The 18,194-nt window shown below is 39.8% G+C and overlaps 1 protein-coding gene across 1 annotated transcript in view; it reads left to right on the top strand.

Annotated features, from left to right (window-relative positions):
• LOC101739027 (probable sodium-coupled neutral amino acid transporter 6) overlaps window positions 1–16,994 on the top strand; it is a 40,785-nt gene extending 23,791 nt beyond the window's left edge. The window contains exons 5-9 of the mRNA XM_004927212.4: window positions 6,213–6,345; window positions 8,020–8,182; window positions 13,948–14,116; window positions 14,824–14,949; window positions 16,104–16,994. Of these exons, the coding sequence (XP_004927269.2) occupies window positions 6,213–6,345; window positions 8,020–8,182; window positions 13,948–14,116; window positions 14,824–14,949; window positions 16,104–16,687 (1,175 nt within the window). The 3' untranslated portion in view covers window positions 16,688–16,994. The remainder of the gene's footprint in view (window positions 1–6,212; window positions 6,346–8,019; window positions 8,183–13,947; window positions 14,117–14,823; window positions 14,950–16,103) is intronic.
• Window positions 16,995–18,194: the final 1,200 nt, after the last annotated feature.

The raw sequence follows: 18,194 nt of genomic DNA, 5'->3' as shown, positions 1-18,194 counted from the left end.
TTATTAGTTGAATTATGGATGAATGTAAATGATATAATATTATAATATCTTGTACGGCACTAAAATACGCATGTCAAATAATGACAAAACATACTCGCTGCTTTTAACTTATATAATAACTCATTTTCTTAACGAAATTTGCTTAGTGAGTAAAAGATTTCTTTCTTTCTTATCTTTCTTTCTTTCTCCGAGTTGCCTACAACCGACTTAGGTGTATTTAATGAAATCTATGAATTAAATTCAATAAAATCATATGGAATAACTCCAAAATCTATTTCATATTTAACTATTACAACGTGAGGAAGACAAGCTTTTGAATTCTAGTTTCCTTATTAACACTCATAGCCTAAACATTTAATTTATTATCGCCGGTGTTATTCACAATGTCATTTGCATTATTAACCGGATAATTTCATGCATCACAGCTGTTTCGTTGCTGTAGATGAGGAGACATAGACACCAAAACGTGAATGCCGTCACCCACCTTGAGACATGAGGTCGAACTTTCAATAATACCCTTCAAACTGAGAAGCAGTTTTCTTATCTCACCTGTTTCTTCATCTGAGGCATTACAGCCGTGGTTGAGACCTAGCCTGATCCAGTAAATCTCTCCAGTCCAATCTATTCGCGGCTAAATCTTTCTCCACCTCACACCCTAAAGTTCTCGGTGTCCAGTTTGACGCCGTCCAACCACTTGAGCTTTGCCCACTGAGTTTCTCGCCGGATCTTCTCAGTGGGTCGCGTTTCCGATCCGGTGGTAGATTCTGCGTAGCACGGCTCTTGCTAGGGCTCGTGTTAGCAACGTCATCAGGTTTGAGCCCCGTGAGCTTCACTTACTAATTCGGCGAATCTAGAATAACCCCTCGAGGTTACTAGAATAGGTAAGAAAATAAAAAGAAAAAAAAGGGCCTCCGAGAAGGTGGGTACTCTGGCCTTGTTCAATAATATCACGTGCCCAACCCATTGCAGGCCTCTATGGTCCTAATGACCTTTCGCTCATCGTTTATTTAATAATAGCTCATGGCTATAACGGGTTCGCCATCTGTCATCTTCCTTCCCAGCTCCGAAGATGCGCTTAAGTATTTTATACTTAAAATCTAATAAGGAATTTTCGGGCTTTTAACTCAGTACCCAACCTTCAAAACAGCAAATGAGTATGGACCATAGGGTTTAATATAAAAGCTCAAAATCTAATAAGGAATTTTCGGGCTTTTAACTCAGTACCCAACCTTCAAGACAGCAAACGAGTATGGACCATAGGGCTTAACATAAAATCTCAAAATCTAGGAATTTTCAGGCTTTTAACTCAGAACCCAACCTTCAGGAGCGTAAATGAGTATGGACCATAGTAGGGTTTAATATAAAAGCTCAAAATCTAATAAGGAATTTTCGGGCTTTTAACTCAGTACCCAACCTTCAAGACAGCAAATGAGTATGGACCATAGGGTTTAACATAAAAGCTCAGAATCTAATAAGGAATTTTCAGGCTTTTAACTCAGTACCCAACCTTTAGGAGCGTAAATGAGTATGGACCATAGTAGGGTTTAATATAAAAGCTCAAAATCTAATAAGGAATTTTCGGGCTTTTAACTCAGTACCCAACCTTCAAGACAGCAAATGAGTATGGACCATAATGTTTAACATAAAAGCTCAAAATCTAATAAGGAATTTTCGGGCTTTTAACTCAGTACCCAACCTTCAAGACAGCAAATGAGTATGGACCATAGGGCTTAACATAAAAGCTCAAAATCTAATAAGGAATCTTCGGGCTTTTAACTCAGTACTCAACCTTCAGGAGCGTAATTGAGTATGGACCATAGGGCTTTTACAGAAAAGCTCAATATCTAATAAGGAATTTTCGGGCTTTTAACTCAGCACCCAACCTCCAGGAGAGTAAATGAGTATGGACCACCTATGGTCCTTACTTAAGGTACAACCTTACTAAAGTTACTAAGGTTACAACCTTACTAAAGGTTTAACATAAAATAAGTTTTAGGCTTATTAAATAGGAGAGATTAGCATGCTATCGGCCATTACTCTCCGCCTTATTTCTGAAGATATCGTTCTTATCACTTACCAAGGGTCAAAGGTATTCAAATTCCTTGACGCTAGCAAAGGTGTCATTGCCAATATTCATTTCCTAAATTAGATCTTGCTTACCTACTTAATTTTAGTCATATGAAATGGACAGCTTTGGCGGCGAATTTTTGAAGAGTACGATATGCAACCCCTAACCCCTCCGGGGGAAGCAGGCATCTTCCTACCACGCCGAGTGCGTCCGCATATCCCAGAATTTAGGCGGATTTTTGGTATATACTCGTGATCAAGAAGAATAAATTGAAGGAAATTTATAATATTGATTATTAATTCAAGCTTCATTAATTCAAGTAACCAATATCTAGGGGGAAAAATAGTCGAACTCGGCTTATAGACGTTATTTTTTATCTTATCTTTTATTTTATTTTATTTTTATTGCTTAGATGGATGGACGAGCTCACAGCCCACCTGGTGTTAAGTGGTTACTGGAGCCCATAGACATATATAACTTAAATGCGCCACCCATATAAGAGATATAAGTTCTAAGGTCTCAAGTGTAGTTACAACGGCTGCCCCGCCCTTCAAGCCGAAACGCATTACTGCTTCACGGCAGAAATAGGCGGGGAGGTGTAACCTACCCGTGCAGACTCACAAGAGGTCCTACCACCAGTAATAAACCAGTAATACCTCATTCGATTTTATCCCACGACCTATTTCAGGTAAAGAAACTTCATTTTATTTCGCTCCGTTTCACGTTTCATACTTCAAAGAAACGAATTTAGCAACTCAAAGCCGGCATTTACGAAATCGCAAACCGATTGGCTTACTGAAAAAAAAAACGAAGATGTATTGATTCAAAGCAACATTAACCTTGTAATTCTGGTTTTTTTATGCAAACGTGAAACGAGTTACATAGTTTAAAAAACATTCAGTTCGTCAGCTGAGGCCACCGCTCCACGCTATCTAATAAGTTTTTATTTAAGCCCTCAGCTTAGATATCCCAACGGCAATTTGAATTTATTTGTTTTATTGTTTAGACTGGCGACGCACGGATAGGCATCTTGTACGTGCGATGTACTTTAAAACTCAGACTTACAGCGCGCTTAGAGAACGTAAAAGTTAACCCAATTTTGTATGCAGTTGGAACAGCGCCCCTAGCGGCAAGCGGCAAACGCAGGCAAACGATCCCATTCCATACAAATATGAGTTAACTTTTACGCTATCGAGAACGTTAAAAAACTCGCACTAAGCACACTGGTCTCGAGATGGGTGGCGGCATTTTACATTGCTGATGTCTATGGGCTGCGGTAATCATTGAGCACCGGATAGCTCGTGAGCTTTGTCGCTCAGGTAACCTATACACGGAACAGTTGACGCGCAAGACATCCCAATAAAGGGTGAAATGCATTTATTAGATTTTAATAAAAAAAAGTATTACATTTTTATCAAGCATCTCCTTATTTCATTTAAATCTCCTAAGATTGAAAAAAAAAACCCCCTGGGTCAGTGACCTCAAATTGTTAATACATCATTAGTCTTACAATTCGCCACGTTCGATCACGCATTTCTCTCCTTTTCCATAGCAACATAAAACATTTTTACAAGAGTAAAGTTCAGAATACAGTTTTTTCCTGAACATTTTAAAATGAGTTTTTTTTCTGTAAACCTGGATCCTGGATTGGAAAACCTGGAGAGAGCTAATGCGTGTACGGGCCGCGTGAGCGAACACTACACTTGCATAGGTCACGAAAGCCGCGGGCATAGCTAATAGGAATATATAGACGGGATGGTGGTTCTTGTGCGCTAGAGTAGATATGTATTTTATTTAATAGCTCTAATTACGTCTACGACTGTAAAGGCCGAAAAAACTCTTAAGAAGCTAGTCTAAAAAATAATAATATGTTTAAACATATAATAATATGTTTAAACATATTATTATTATTATAATTTTTTTTTCTTCCTACCTAAGCTGATAGCCTTGAGAGGCTATATCAGCGTCGCCTTAACTAGTAGGTGAGCTCACGGGGCTCAAACCTGATGACGTTGCTAACACGAACCCTAGCAAGAGCCGTGCTTTGTATAATCTACCACCGGATCGGAAACGCGACCCACTGAGAAGATCCGGCGAGAAACTCAGTGGGTTGTGTCTGCGGGCTAATTTACTCGTCGAGCCCTTCGTCGCAAGCGACGGGTTCGACGAGAACGATGACCGGATTATTTTGAAACTAACTTATCTAGTATTCGATTTTTAGCTCACCGTAATGTATTTACTCTGTGGACTATTGATTCTGAACGCATAACTTTAAAACTGAATATTTGCACATGACGTATTTTAAAAAGGTCGCCGATGCTGATGACACTTTGAAACAAGTTTAACCTAATCAGTGTTTTTAACTAAGTGATGATTAAATAATCATTATTCTAACGATAAAAGCATAATACGTATCTGTAGCAAATGGCTTTTAGATAGATTTGCTGATAGAGTATGGGGTTCCCTTAATCGTATTGGATAAGGCCTGTATTTTAATAATATGGAGCGCGCGACTATTTTGTAGCTGATCTAGGCAGGAATCTATTCATGCTAGCATAGAGATTGTTTTCTTCTTCGTTTTCTCCACTTTATCCCACTAGGTGGGGTCGGGACAGGTAATTTTTTTCTTCCATTCTCTTCTATCAGCCGTCATCTCAACGCTCACTCTACTCTCTTTCATATCGTCATTCACACACTCCATCCATGTCTTCTTCTCTCGACCTCTTCCCCCTCTACCTTGCACTACCATTTCTATTCATCTCTTAATCACATGCTATCATCATACGAGTTTTTTTTTAAATCGCGTGATTTGCTTCCTTCATCGTGGAAGTCATACGTGAAGACGTAAGACCGTATTTTATTTTAAAAAAATTGTACCTGCCTTACCCATTTGGACACCGGTATAACAGCATCTCACGATACGTCGAGTGCATTATAGGTCAGTCTTTGATACCCATAACACAGGGAATCCTAATTTGGATGAACGTGCGTGATTTATTGATTATTATTATTATTTAAGTCAAGAAAAAACTTTATTGTCTAAAGCCCTTTAGTTTTCTAAAGGATTTTTATTTTATAATGATATTGGATACTTCGGAATCAATAAAAAATAAAAAGCTTAATTGCGTTTTCTGTTATGTGTATAACTAGTGATCCGCCCTCGTTTCGCTTAGGAAACATTAAATTTTATTATTGATAGCCGAGTCCCGCGATGTTACTCGCGATTATTGTCGTTTGGCAGATGACGCCGCGGGGCGAAGCTAGTCTAAAAAAAAGTAACTCATATCATCAGCTACCTATGAGTGAAAGTCTCGTCAAAATCGGTCCAGCCGTTCCAGAGATTAGCCGGAACAAACAGACAGACAGACAAACATACAGACGGACAAAAATTGTAAAAAATGTTAGTTTGGTGTATGTACTATATACCATGTAGTAAAATGCATGTAGTAAAAAGCAGTTATTTCAATATTACAAAGAGACACTCCAATTTTATTTATTTGTATACATAAGAAAAGTACATTTAAAGCCTCTTAATCTAATAAAATTAATATTTTAAACAAACTGAGCTTTATTTTTACTGACTGACAGACTTCACTGAAAGACATTCAAGATAAAAACATTTTTAGAAAACTACAGAGTTTTAGACAATAAAGATTTTTATTTACATTTATTATCGATAGTTCCCATGTAAACGAAACTATACGCATGTTAATACTCCCAGCTTTAGTACAACAAATCTTTGGCCAGAGTTCCGTCACCCTCTGAATTCATTAGGGTCTCATGCCTTACTTTATACCACCAGTAGAACTTTAAGTTTGAATCTTCGCATGTTAATTATTATTCACTTTATTAATACTAGATGATGACCGAGCTTTGCTCGGTTTTTTTTTTTGATAACGCCATCTTGGTTAGTTGCCCTCATTAAGAAATTATTATATTATATTATTATATTCTGAAAATAAATCGTAGCTAGATTGATTTATCGCCCCTGAAATCCCCTGTATACTAAATTTTATGAAAATCGTTGGAGCCGTTTCCGAGTTTCATATTATATATAAACAAGAATTGCTCGTTTAAAGGTATAAGATAATTCACTTTATTAATATAATTTTTATTTATATATATGTATTTCTTATTGTCGTAGCCGCCCAGAGCCTGCAGATATTCTGGTGGAAGATCTCCGGTGGTAACGTTGGCGTAACATATTGCATTTGGATGTTAGTTTTAGCCTTACTGCTCTGTCCCATAATGTGGCTCGGCTCACCCAAGGATATGAAGTAAGTTTCCATTTCAGATATATATCTTTTTAGGTCTAGGATTTTCCTCTAAAAAAAAACTGCCTGTGTCACCCATTAATTCAGAATTCAGAAGCAAATAATTTCTTTATTCCTTAAATAAAATCTATATGTTGAGGTACAGCACTATCTGCGTGTCCCGCACTAGTAATGTTAACTGGTTACTATGGTTACATTCTCATCTTATGAAGATTGTGTCCTAGTAAAGTTTTTATAATATAGTTTGTGATAAATAACAGTCTGCTTATTCTTCCACATAAAATCTTAACACTATATATATAAAAATGAATTGCTGTTCGTTAGTCTCGCTAAAACTCGAGAACTGCAGGACCGATTTGGCTCATTTTGGTCTTGAATTATTTGTGGAAGTCCAGAGAAGGTTTAAAAGGTAGATAAATATGAAAAGGCTCGGGATTAAATGAAAATAACAATTTTGTTTTTCCTTTGACGTGTCCCCCGTCGGACGGATTCCGTTTGTTTGTTTTAACTTTATTTTATACAAAATTTTAGGTCTTTTATTTATCGATTGAGGTACTACGAAGTCTGCCTGGTCAGCTAGTTTTAAATATAATTCTCCTTAAATATTCCTTCAAACCAACGAGATTTATTACGCTAATTCATAAGCTTAACGGATTACATTCTTTAATTCACAACGTAATTCCTGCACTGTTGAGTCGAACGTCCTCGCGTCGTTTTCCTCATTACTGAGGGTCGAGACTCCCCCGCTGCATCAGTTTCTCCCATACGACTTCCCTCCATCTGCCGCGATCCTTTGCTTCATGAAGGGCATTATGGAAATTGATGCTCAGAGAAGATCGTACTTGGTCCGACCATCTCGTGGGACTGCGTCCTCTGGGACGTTTGCCATCTACCCTTCCTGTCACCATCAGCTGTTCAAGATTGTGACCCTCTTTACGAGCAATATGTCCGAAGAATTCCAGCACCCTACGAAGGCATATAGTGGACAGTCTGGCTTTGATATGAAGCTCTCTCAGAATAGACACGTTGGTGCGAAAGGCGGTCCACGGAACCTGTAGCATTTTTATCCAACACCACATTTCAAAAGCGTCTATTCGGTCTATTCGGTCGAACGTAATCCCTTATAAAGTAAGCACTATTTCGATGGTGTAGTGATTAGTCATCCTGATTCCCGGTCCTGGAGTCGTGGGTTCGAATACAATCCACGTCGGGGAAACATTCTGGTTCGTTTGCTCTTTGTTTGGGTGTTTAATTTCTCTCTTCCTAGCTATTCGGTCGACATTATGGTGGGGTCAGTTTTCTTTATTTTTCTTGCCCACTGTCTCTCCGATATCATCGTCAGTAACATTGCATTCAGTTTTGTCTTTCAGCACTACACCTTGCCTGGGTCTCCTGGGCAGCTAGAGCAAGGGGAAATCTGGGTGTTTCTATATTAAATACATAGTATGTATATCAGTATCTTCCCAAGGACTCCCACTATACAGAGAATCCTAGTTTGGAAACTGGAGACCGCATGTGACCTTTCCCCGATTGCTATTATTATTACTATTATATCTGTAAATACCCCAATTTATATATTTTCCGATAAACAGACCCCAAGCAATTGGATACATTGGGAAGACACCATATTATATTTTATGATTTTGTAGGGAAGTGACAAGTGAAACTCTGTTTTAGGCCTCTCGCTCTGACGTCAGTGTTCATAGTGACCACCGTGGCGGTATCCACTTGGACGTGCATCATCCAGGACGACGTTAGCCCTGTGAGCACAGGCACCATACTGGAGTATCAGCCGCATGCTCCTGACTTCCTTATCGCTTATGGCATCTTGGCTTTTCAGGTGAGAAAAAGAATTTTGATATACAAAAATATATGTCAGAGACGGTCATTAGTTTGGTAGCTAAAGGAAGTCTGAGACGGTCATCAGTTTGGTAGCTACACGAAACGCAGCAGGATTTCCGAGAGATGGCCACACGATTGCGGTATCGTCGGATAGGGAATTAGTTCTATACCTATAAGCCGTTGCGCGGAGTGCTCTAAACGCTTCCGCCTGCATATAAAAACAGTCCGCGACCGTGCTGCGTTTAGTCTTGGCAGACTCTATCCCATGATCTGTAAGGGCAGTATAATATCCCTTCGGAACAAAGTGACTCTTTACAAAACTTGCATAAGGCCCGTCATGACTTACGCGAGTGTGGTGTTCGCTCACGCGGCCCGCACGCACATAGATACCCTCCAATCCCTACAATCCCACTTTTGCAGGCTAGCCGTCGAGGCTCCGTGGTTCGTGAGAAACGTTGACCTACACAAAGACCTGGGCCTCGAATCAATCCGGAAATACATGAAGTCAGCGTCGGATCGGTACTTCGATAAGGCTATGCGCCATGATAATCGCCTTATCGTTGCCGCCGCTGACTACTCCCCGAATCCTGATCACGCAGGAGCCAGTCACCGTCGACGCCCTAGACACGTCCTTATGGATCCATCAGATCCAATAACTTTTGCATTAGACATCTTCAGCTCTAGGAGCAGGCTTAGGGACCTCGGTAACCGTTCTCATCGAACTCGACGAAGAGTTCGACGTGCAACCTAACCCATGCATCAGCCCGCTGAGTTTCTCGTCGAATCTTCTCAGCGGGTCGCGATTCCGATCCGGTAGTAGATTCATTTGCGAAGCAATTGCTCTTGAGTTGTTAGGTCTCCTTCGGAAGCGCTCGGGCAGTTGTTAGCAAATCCCACCCCTCCTGGCTGAGCCTTTGCTCGTCCGCCTGTCCTGGTGAAACTGGAAACGCCTCCGGGTCACCGGTAATCTTTGAATCATAAAAAAAGCTCTGCACGCATTTGAGCGGATGCGTCTTGGTGTACGGACCACTGTCACAGTCACTTCGACAGTCAGTACTGCACAGTATTGGATATGGAACGCTGTCTTTGACGATTAGTACTGTCCCTATTGCGGTGGGTGCACGGAACTCTGTCCGTGACAGATAGTACTGCCCCTATATGACCGATATCACTTACTATTATAGTTAATTTAAACTACTGGGTTCCGATCAGTGATTATTTATAGATATCGCAGTTTTAAAATAACATCGCAACAAATAATGATCAAGCGCGTAATATTGATGTACAAGGCGGCACAGAATAAGAATAATAACAAGAAACACCCAAATCACTTCAAGATAGGCTTAGAAAATTATAGATTTTTGTGGATTTCTCCAGGATCCCATCATCAGGTCTTGATGATTAAAGGACAATTCGGGAAGTCTACCCTTTCGAACAAAAAATAGAAAAGAGAATTATCAGAATCGGTTCAAGCATTCTCGAGAAATCGTTGAACATAGATAAAAAATTATGGTCGAATTGATAGCCTTCTTTTCTTGAAGTCGGTTAAAAAGCGTGATTTTGGTACCTTAAATATCTCCTTAACATTCTATTATTCAAAAATATTTTCACTTTCTACGTTAATGAAGTCGCGGGTAAAATTTAGCGTTATGCCAAAGCAGCTATTCCACGCGGACGAAAAATAGAGTCTCAATTACAACTATACAGGTTTACGACCGCAGCTTTGCCCGTGTAGATACTTTAGACTTGGGCCACGTGGGCGCTTTGGTTCTACTTATTTCGAAATGCATTTTTAAATGTAAAATTGATCATGCTTAATGAATAATATATTGAGAAACACCGAACGAACGTGTTTGCAAAACGAATTTATGAATAATTAATTAAAAATAATTAATTAATTAAAACAAATAAAGATACCGTTTAATGGTCTTATACTTAGTTTGGCCATAAATACTGTTACAACTAAAAATAAACAAAATATTACATTTGAATTTGGAATCTGTCATTTTTATATGATTGCTCATTGAGTTTTCTCATTTTGGCGCCAATATATTGTACAATATTTTGCGATATGAAAATGGAGTGGGGTGATAAAGAGAACCGAATCGCTGTGATTGCACTACACAAAGTAGGTATGGAGCCAAATGCAATTTTTAAAACTCTCCATACGCCTGGTATTAGTAAAATGTTTGTGTACCGGGCTATTAAATGGTGCTATTAAAAGGTGCAATGAGACCTCCTCTGTTTGTGACAGAAAAAGATCTGGCCGTCCACGTAGTGTTCGTACGAAAAAGGTGGACAAAGCAGTAATGGAAAGAATTCGAAGAAATCCTGTCCGAAAGCAAAAGATTTTATCTCGGGAGATGAAAGATCCTAGAATCCACCTAGAACCATGTCGCGTATTTTAAAAGATGACTTAGGACTTGCAGCCTATAAGAGACGTACTGGTCATTTCTTAACTGATAATTTAAAAGAGATTATTTATAATTTAAAAGAGTTATTAGAAAAAAATGCGATAGGATATTCAATTGTATTTTGATAATGTTTAAGTCCAATTACGCAACCCTGTGCGAAAACAAAGAAGGCATTAACGCTTAAGGCTTCGTCAAACGCTACTACTAGAGCGCTACGCTATGACGCGCGCTAATTACGCGTTCTGTTTGACGAAGCCTTTAGAGTGTTGCCGAAAGACGTATATACCTACATTTGCATATTGCACAGGAAACACTAAAATAGACATTCTCAATTCAAAGAGGTTATAATTTGCTAATCAAATTTTTCATATTTAAATATTTACTAAACAAGATTAGTCAACACGGTTTTTGTTGGTATATTAATTTGGTCTTGAACAGACAGCTCGAAGGTTAGCAGAATAGTTAACTCAAGAAATGGTAAGGTCACTTTTAAATCTGATCTGTATATACACTTTATAAATAGAAGCGAAACGATCAGTTTTCACAAACATTAACGTGGAATTGAATTAATTCACTGAGATAATCTATTTTAGTAGTAATGTAGGTATTATTGATGTATATGAAGGGTAGGCAACGCACTGGCGTAAACGCTGGTGACCGTGGGCGGCGGTGAATCACTTACCAGCATGAGCAGACCCGTCTTGCTCGTTTGTCTCTCGTTGTTATAAAAAAAAAAATATGTTCTTTTATTTCAATCGATAAGTAAGCCGTGGTTAATTTCCTTTTTGTTTTTTTTTTTTTGCTTAGATGTGTGGACGAGCTCACAGCCCACCTGGTTTTAATTTCCTTCCTTCGATCGATCGAGACCGATAAAACCATTGTACTTTTGTATGTACCTAATGTTACTGGTGGTAAGACCTCTTGTGAGTCCGCACTCGTAGGTACCACCACCCTGCCTATTTCTGTTGTGAAGCAGTAATGCGTTTCGGTTTTAAGGGCAAGGTTTGTATGTGTCTATGGGCTCCAGTAACCACTTAACACCAGGTGGGCTGAGAGCTTGTCCACCCATCTAAGCAATAAAAAATAATGTATTACGCAATTGTGTTTGTTTTACATTGGTGTGCAATAAAGCATACTCCACTCAATATAAAATCTAAACACCACTCATCACGTGAAGCTATTCATTCGATCTCCTACTTGGTCGGGGACTCTTGTCAGAGTGGTCGTGGCTTCGCTCATGATGCACATGTAAGAGCTTTCGTTAGGTCCTCAATATTTTCAAGGATTAGCTTCCTGACAATGCACTTCCAGATCTAATGGTTCGAAGTGTTTCGAGTACATTTGACCATGGTTGACTCAGTTGCTTTCTTTGTTAGGTCAGTCCAATGGAGTGCTGGTCGATCGCGCGATCTCTTGCTTTCCACTTGCTCTCAATCCGATAGATGTTACTAAATTGGGAATAGTAAAATCGCCTTTTTAATTCAGGCGTTCATTAAAAACGAATCCGGAACGAATTTTTTATCACCATCGCTCACATTATAGTCATCTATACTAATATTATAAAGAGGAAAGATTTGTTTGTTTGTTTGTTTCGAATAGGCTCCGAAACTACTGGACCGATTTGAAAAATTCTTTTTCCATTAGAAGCCGACATTGTCCCTGATGAACATAGGCTACTTTTTTAAATATTTTTTTTTTGGTTTCATGTGTGTTTTAATGTTTCCGAAGCGAAGCGAGGGCGGGTCGCTAGTAGATAATACAGATAAACTAGCTAATAATAGCAACGAGTAGCAACAGTTTCCATGGTAATCGTTGCTATAAAACCGGTAACTTAAGGACCAGAGAATGACACAAGCAATTTATTTATACCGAAAAAAGACAAAGTGTTTTATTATTTATGAATAACAAACTTAACGCTTACATAGCCGCAGGATAGGTTTATTTATTTATTTATTTATTGCTTACATGGCTGCAAAAAGCTCACGGCAAACCTGGTGTGAATTGGTTACCGGAACCCGTAGACATCTACAACGTAAATGCAGCCACCCACCTTGAGATATGAGTTCTAAGGTCTCAGTAAATTACAACGGCTGCCCCACCCTTTAAACCGAAACGCATTAGTGCTTCACGCCAGAAATAGGCGGGGTGGTGGTGGTGGTGGTACCTACCCGTGCGGACTCACAATACGTGCTACCGACAGTAGGAAAAACCAATTAAAACTAAATTAAAGTAAATCATACATCGTTTGTACGATAATTAATGTAATAAATTAGTGTATGATTTATTATGTGACTGATAGTTGGGTAATACTTAACGACATGACACTATTTATAAACAAGAGAAACGAATTCTATGAATTTAATTTACTAAAACGACGTCGCTGATACAATATAAAAACTATTATTTTTTCTATGATATTTTTTTTTCTTCTTTTTAAATAGGTACCTATTCTAGTAACTTACAGGTTATACTAAATTCGCAAAACGAGTAGGTGAACTCACGGGGCTCTAACCTGACGACGCTTTAATAATAACTCTAGCAAGAGTTCGCAGAATCTACCATCGGATCGGAAACGCGACCCACTGTGAAGATAAGAAACGCAGTGGCCCGTGTCTGTGGGTTAATTTACTCGCCGAACCCTTCGTCGCAAGCGACGGGTTCGACGAGAACGATGACCGGTGCTTGAGGTGCCTAAAAGCATCGTTAGTGGATCGGGAGGATCCGAAATGACGTGTTTAGGGCCACGTCGACTGTTTACCATACGGTCCGCAGGATCGAGAATGTAGTTACCGATGGCCACGACGAGAGGGTTCTCGTGTCGTGCCGCTTTATCGAAATGGCGCACTGATGCCGACTGTAAATACTTACTGATGGACTCGCGGGCTAGGTCGTCTTGGAGATCCACGTTCCTCACGTATTACGGTACTCCGACGGCTGTCCTACAAAAACGAGGTTGTATGATTTGAAGAGGTTTCAAGTTAGCGTGGGCCACGTGAGCGAATACTGCACTTGCATAGGTCATGATGATCGGGCGTGTGCAAGTTTTATAGAGTCACCTTATTACAAAGGAAAAATTCACTTCTCTCGGTCGCCCACGGTATGGGCTGGCCGAATAGAATGATGGGGCGAATGGCGGAGGTGTTTACGCACCTATCTGGAAGTCCTTTGATGCTAATGAAGACAGAAGAACAAACAGCACACATCATTGACACTGATTACTCCCGAGTATACCAAATTTCGAGTTAATCCGACGTTTTGATACGGGGTCAAAATCATGTTCAAAGATTCCGTTACAAACATACATACGTCTGAAGCTAATAAAAGCGTATTAAAATCCTTTGCCTTCTAGTTCGATATCCATCCAATGCTGTTGACCATCCAAGTGGACATGCGCGACAGTAAGAAGGTGAACAAAGCCGTGCTCGGTGGCTTCGCCATCACCGGTTTCATGTTTACCACCACCGCTTTCCTTGTGGCCACTAGATATGGCCAAGACGTCACCAATAACATACTACAGAGTGAGTATATCTGACCATATAGGCAACACTGAATTCCTGCTAAGTGCTATTTCCCCGTAACGTGTTCATTATGACATTTTTCTTACCTTATTTCATAAACTGGCTGTCTTGTGTATTTATGTAATGTTTTTCAGAAAAAAAGGCGCTTAATAAATACGATATTTGATTTGGATACACCACCTTTTGCAAATCCTATCTAGTGAAACTTGTTCAGCTTTTATATAGAGGGTATCCGTTGAAACGGACCTAATCAAGGTGGCACCAGTGGATTTTAAAGTCATCATAGTCATGGTAGAGCGCCAAAATTAACCGACTATGATGTCGTGGTCATATGCTATCTCTGTTTATTAAAGCTGTTAATTGTTATTAAAGTTGTGTAAAGTTATTAATTTTAGGTAACTTACGTTACAGAAATATTTATTACTTAAATAGATAGTACATACATCTCAAGTTAATAAAAGTATGTTAATAAAGAACAACACAACAGCCTATAACAAACAGCCAGACACCAAGTTATACAAATAAGATTATGAACTTGAGGAAAATACCACCAGTTTAAAAAAAACGGTTCAGTAAGACTTGGTAGTAAATATTTTTAGTTTTCAGCACAGATTAAATATATCTCGGCACGTAGGTCCTGTTGCTGATTCGTTTGCGTTTTATTGTGGGTTTTTAGAAAATTAATTAATGACGTTTTGTTCTGTCAGCCATCCCGCCCTCAATACCGCTGTACCTGGTAGCGTTGTTAGTGACCCTACAGCTCTGCCTCTCCAGCGCGGTCAGCAACTCCGCACTGTTCCAGCACATCGAAGACCTGTTGCAGATCCCGAGAAGTAAATACGGTTTTTTTTTCAATTGCTTGGATGGTTGAACGAGCTCACGGACCATTGGTGTTGAGTGGTTTCCGGAGCCCGTAGACATCTACAACGTAAATGCGCCACCCACCTTGAGACTTAAGTTCTAAGGTTTCAATGTAGTTACAACGGCTGCCCTACCCTTCAAACCGAAACGCATTACTGCTTCATGGCAGGGCGGTGGTACTTACCCGTGCGGACTCAGAAGAGGTCCTACCACCAGTAACTACGCAAATTATAATTTTGCGGGTTTGATTTTTATTACACGATGTTATTCCTTCAACGTGAAAGTCAATCGTGAACATCTGTTAAGTACGTATTTTATTGTATAAATTGGTACCCGCCTGCGGGATTCGAACACCGTTGCATCGCAAGATACAAATGCACCGGACGTTTTATCCTTTAGGCCACGACGACTTCAAAACCCGAAAATGCCGTAACACCGTAAATGCCGCCACCCACCTGGAGACATGAGTTCTAAGTAGGCAACGACTACACTAGTACCTAACGGTAGGCAGCGGTTTGACTCTGCCCCTGGCATTGTTGAAATCCACGTGCGACGATAACTACTCACTATCAGGTGGGCGGTATACTCGTCTGCCTACAAGGGCAATAAATAAAAAAATCAGTTTTTACAGTACAATGGCGGCCATATTCTGCAAACCAAACCCATTACGTCTACGTGTGCATTGTGAGTCCGCATAGATAGCTACCACCATGATGTCTATTTCTGCCGAGAGTCACCGATGCGTTCTGATTTAGAGCGTGGTTCAGCAAATTTGAATTTGCCTAACCCATGCATCAGCCCGCTGAGTTTCTCGCCGGATCTTCTCAGCGGGTCGCGATTCCGATCCGGTAGTAGATTCATTCGCGAAACAACTGCTCTTGAGTTGTTAGGTCTTTTTCGGAAGCGCTCGGGCAGCTGTTAGCAAATCCCACCCCCCCTGGCTGAGCCTCTGCTCGTCTACCTGTCCTGGTGAAAGTGGAAAGGCCTCCGGGCCACCAGTAATACTTCAAGCATAAAAAAAAAGAATTTAATCTCGGGCCTAAAGGTTACTTACTGGTAACCACTTAATACCATTTAGTATTCCAATTGAATTTCTAACGAGAACACTTTTATTTTTGTTTCTCAGATTTCTGCATACAACGCTGCTTAATCCGATCAAGCGTAGTGGCTGTCGCAGTGTTCCTAGCTGAAACAGTGCCGAGGTTCGATTTAGTGATGGGCCTCGTCGGGTCCACGCTCACGGGACCACTCATGTTCATATTCCCGCCGCTATTCTTCCTAAAACTTTGTTATTTAAAATCAAAGAAGGACATAACAGAGAGCCAAAACGCTTATTCAAATAATGCGACTAACGGTTCTTTGGACAGCCAAAAAAGCAAATTAAACAAAATCGAAACAAGCGGGTCGAGTCAACAAAATGGCGTCGTGACAGTCATCCAAAATGGCGAAAATGTCAACCCATCGTTGTACACGAAATACAAGACTTTTTCGCGCGATTACGCTGAAATGGGCAAAGAAGATGAATATACGATAAAGTGGTACGACATCGTACTGGCTCTAGTGGTGATGACCCTGGGCATCGCGGCAACAGTTATAGCAACGTATTGTAGTTGGGCACATTCGATAGAGTACGCGGAGTTCTCGCCGCCATGTCTCTTAAACGCTACCATAGCGGCTAGAAGTTTCCTGGAGAGTCAAATGGCTCTATGAAAGTACTCATCGACAATTCTAAATATTGGCGATGTATGAAAACAAAATGGGACTCTACTACTGGACTACTACAATTGTTTTTGCAGTAAAATTTTAAATTTTAAAACCATAGACAACTTCAAGTGATTGGGATCCCCAATCGTGATCCCCAGCGTGTTCGTTTGAAGATCTTGATAGTTTAAATTTTGTTTATGAATCATTTCATTGTTACGATTGCTGTCTGAAAATATTGGTTACCGAATATGTATTATGTCTGATATGCATTCATAATTTTTTTCTAGAATAGATTAAATATGAGTATTACACATTTTGTTTTTCTTTTCTTTAATTATCAAGACTAGGATGTCAAATATTTGCTTGATGCGAATTTAATTCATTCGTATATCAGCTTTGCTAGCGTCATATAAAAATTTACGTAATTTACTTCGTACCGGCGCGGATAAGAAATGCGTTCATTGGCGTTTACAAGAACTGGGATAAAATAAATCTTCCATTCAAAGAAGTCAGATCAAAGGTATAGTGCTTTAGGGTGACCAGCTTATTTGTGACCCGGCCATTGAGCCTTCATACGACGTCCACGGGCGTAGCTAATAATAAATGTAGTATTTAATTAAACGCGTTTGGGTTGCCAAATTGAATAAACTTACTTCGGCCGATATCGAAATGCAGTAGGAATTAATTGCATATGTCTTAATGTGAGAACCGGTTACTTTAACCACAAGAATAATTTGGCTAATTGATTTATCGTTTATGTGCGACAAACACCAGACTTCGGCAACACTATGTTGTTAATGGCAACATTAACAATAATTACCGTCTGTGTGCAGGGAATTCAGAGATGATTTTGGTGGTGTTAAGGAAGTTACGGCTTTTTTATTATCAACAGATTACCGAAGCCCGTACACGACGTGATTCACCCATGTTGAGTGAAAACTAGTGCACGTCAAACAAATTCCGAAAAAAAAAAAAAAAAATTTTTTTCTTTCATATACTTTTTTTATTGCGTAGGTGGGTGGACGAGCTCACAGCCCACCTGGTGTTAAGTGGTTACTGGAGCCCATAGACATCTACAACGTTAACGCGCCACCCACCTTGAAATTGACAAGTTCTAAGGTCTCAGTATAGTTACAATGGCTGCCCCACCCTTCAAACCGAAACGCATTACTGCTTCACGACAGAAATAGGCAGGGCGGTGGTACCTACCCGCGCAGACCCACAAGCGGTCTTACCACCAGTAATTACGGAAATTATAATTTTGCGGGTTTGATTTTATTTACACGATGTTATTGCTTCACCGTGGAAGTCAGTCGTGAACATCTTTTGAGTACGTACAGTATTTCATTAGAAAAATATATTGCTTAAGCAATGGCGTCTTTGATTGAGGGTCAAAATAATTCACTCAAGTGAAACAATTTTTCGCCTTAGTCCCTGAAGGTGGGTGGCGCTATGCAGCATCTTTTCAAATTCCTGAGCAACTGGGCTGTGATTTCCAATATGTATCAAATTC

This window comes from Bombyx mori, chromosome 20 (genome assembly GCF_030269925.1).
Source record: "Bombyx mori chromosome 20, ASM3026992v2".
NCBI classification, from domain to species: domain Eukaryota; kingdom Metazoa; phylum Arthropoda; class Insecta; order Lepidoptera; family Bombycidae; genus Bombyx; species Bombyx mori.
The sequence above is the reverse complement of the archived record's forward strand: the minus strand, read 5'-3'. Positions and strand labels throughout refer to the sequence as shown.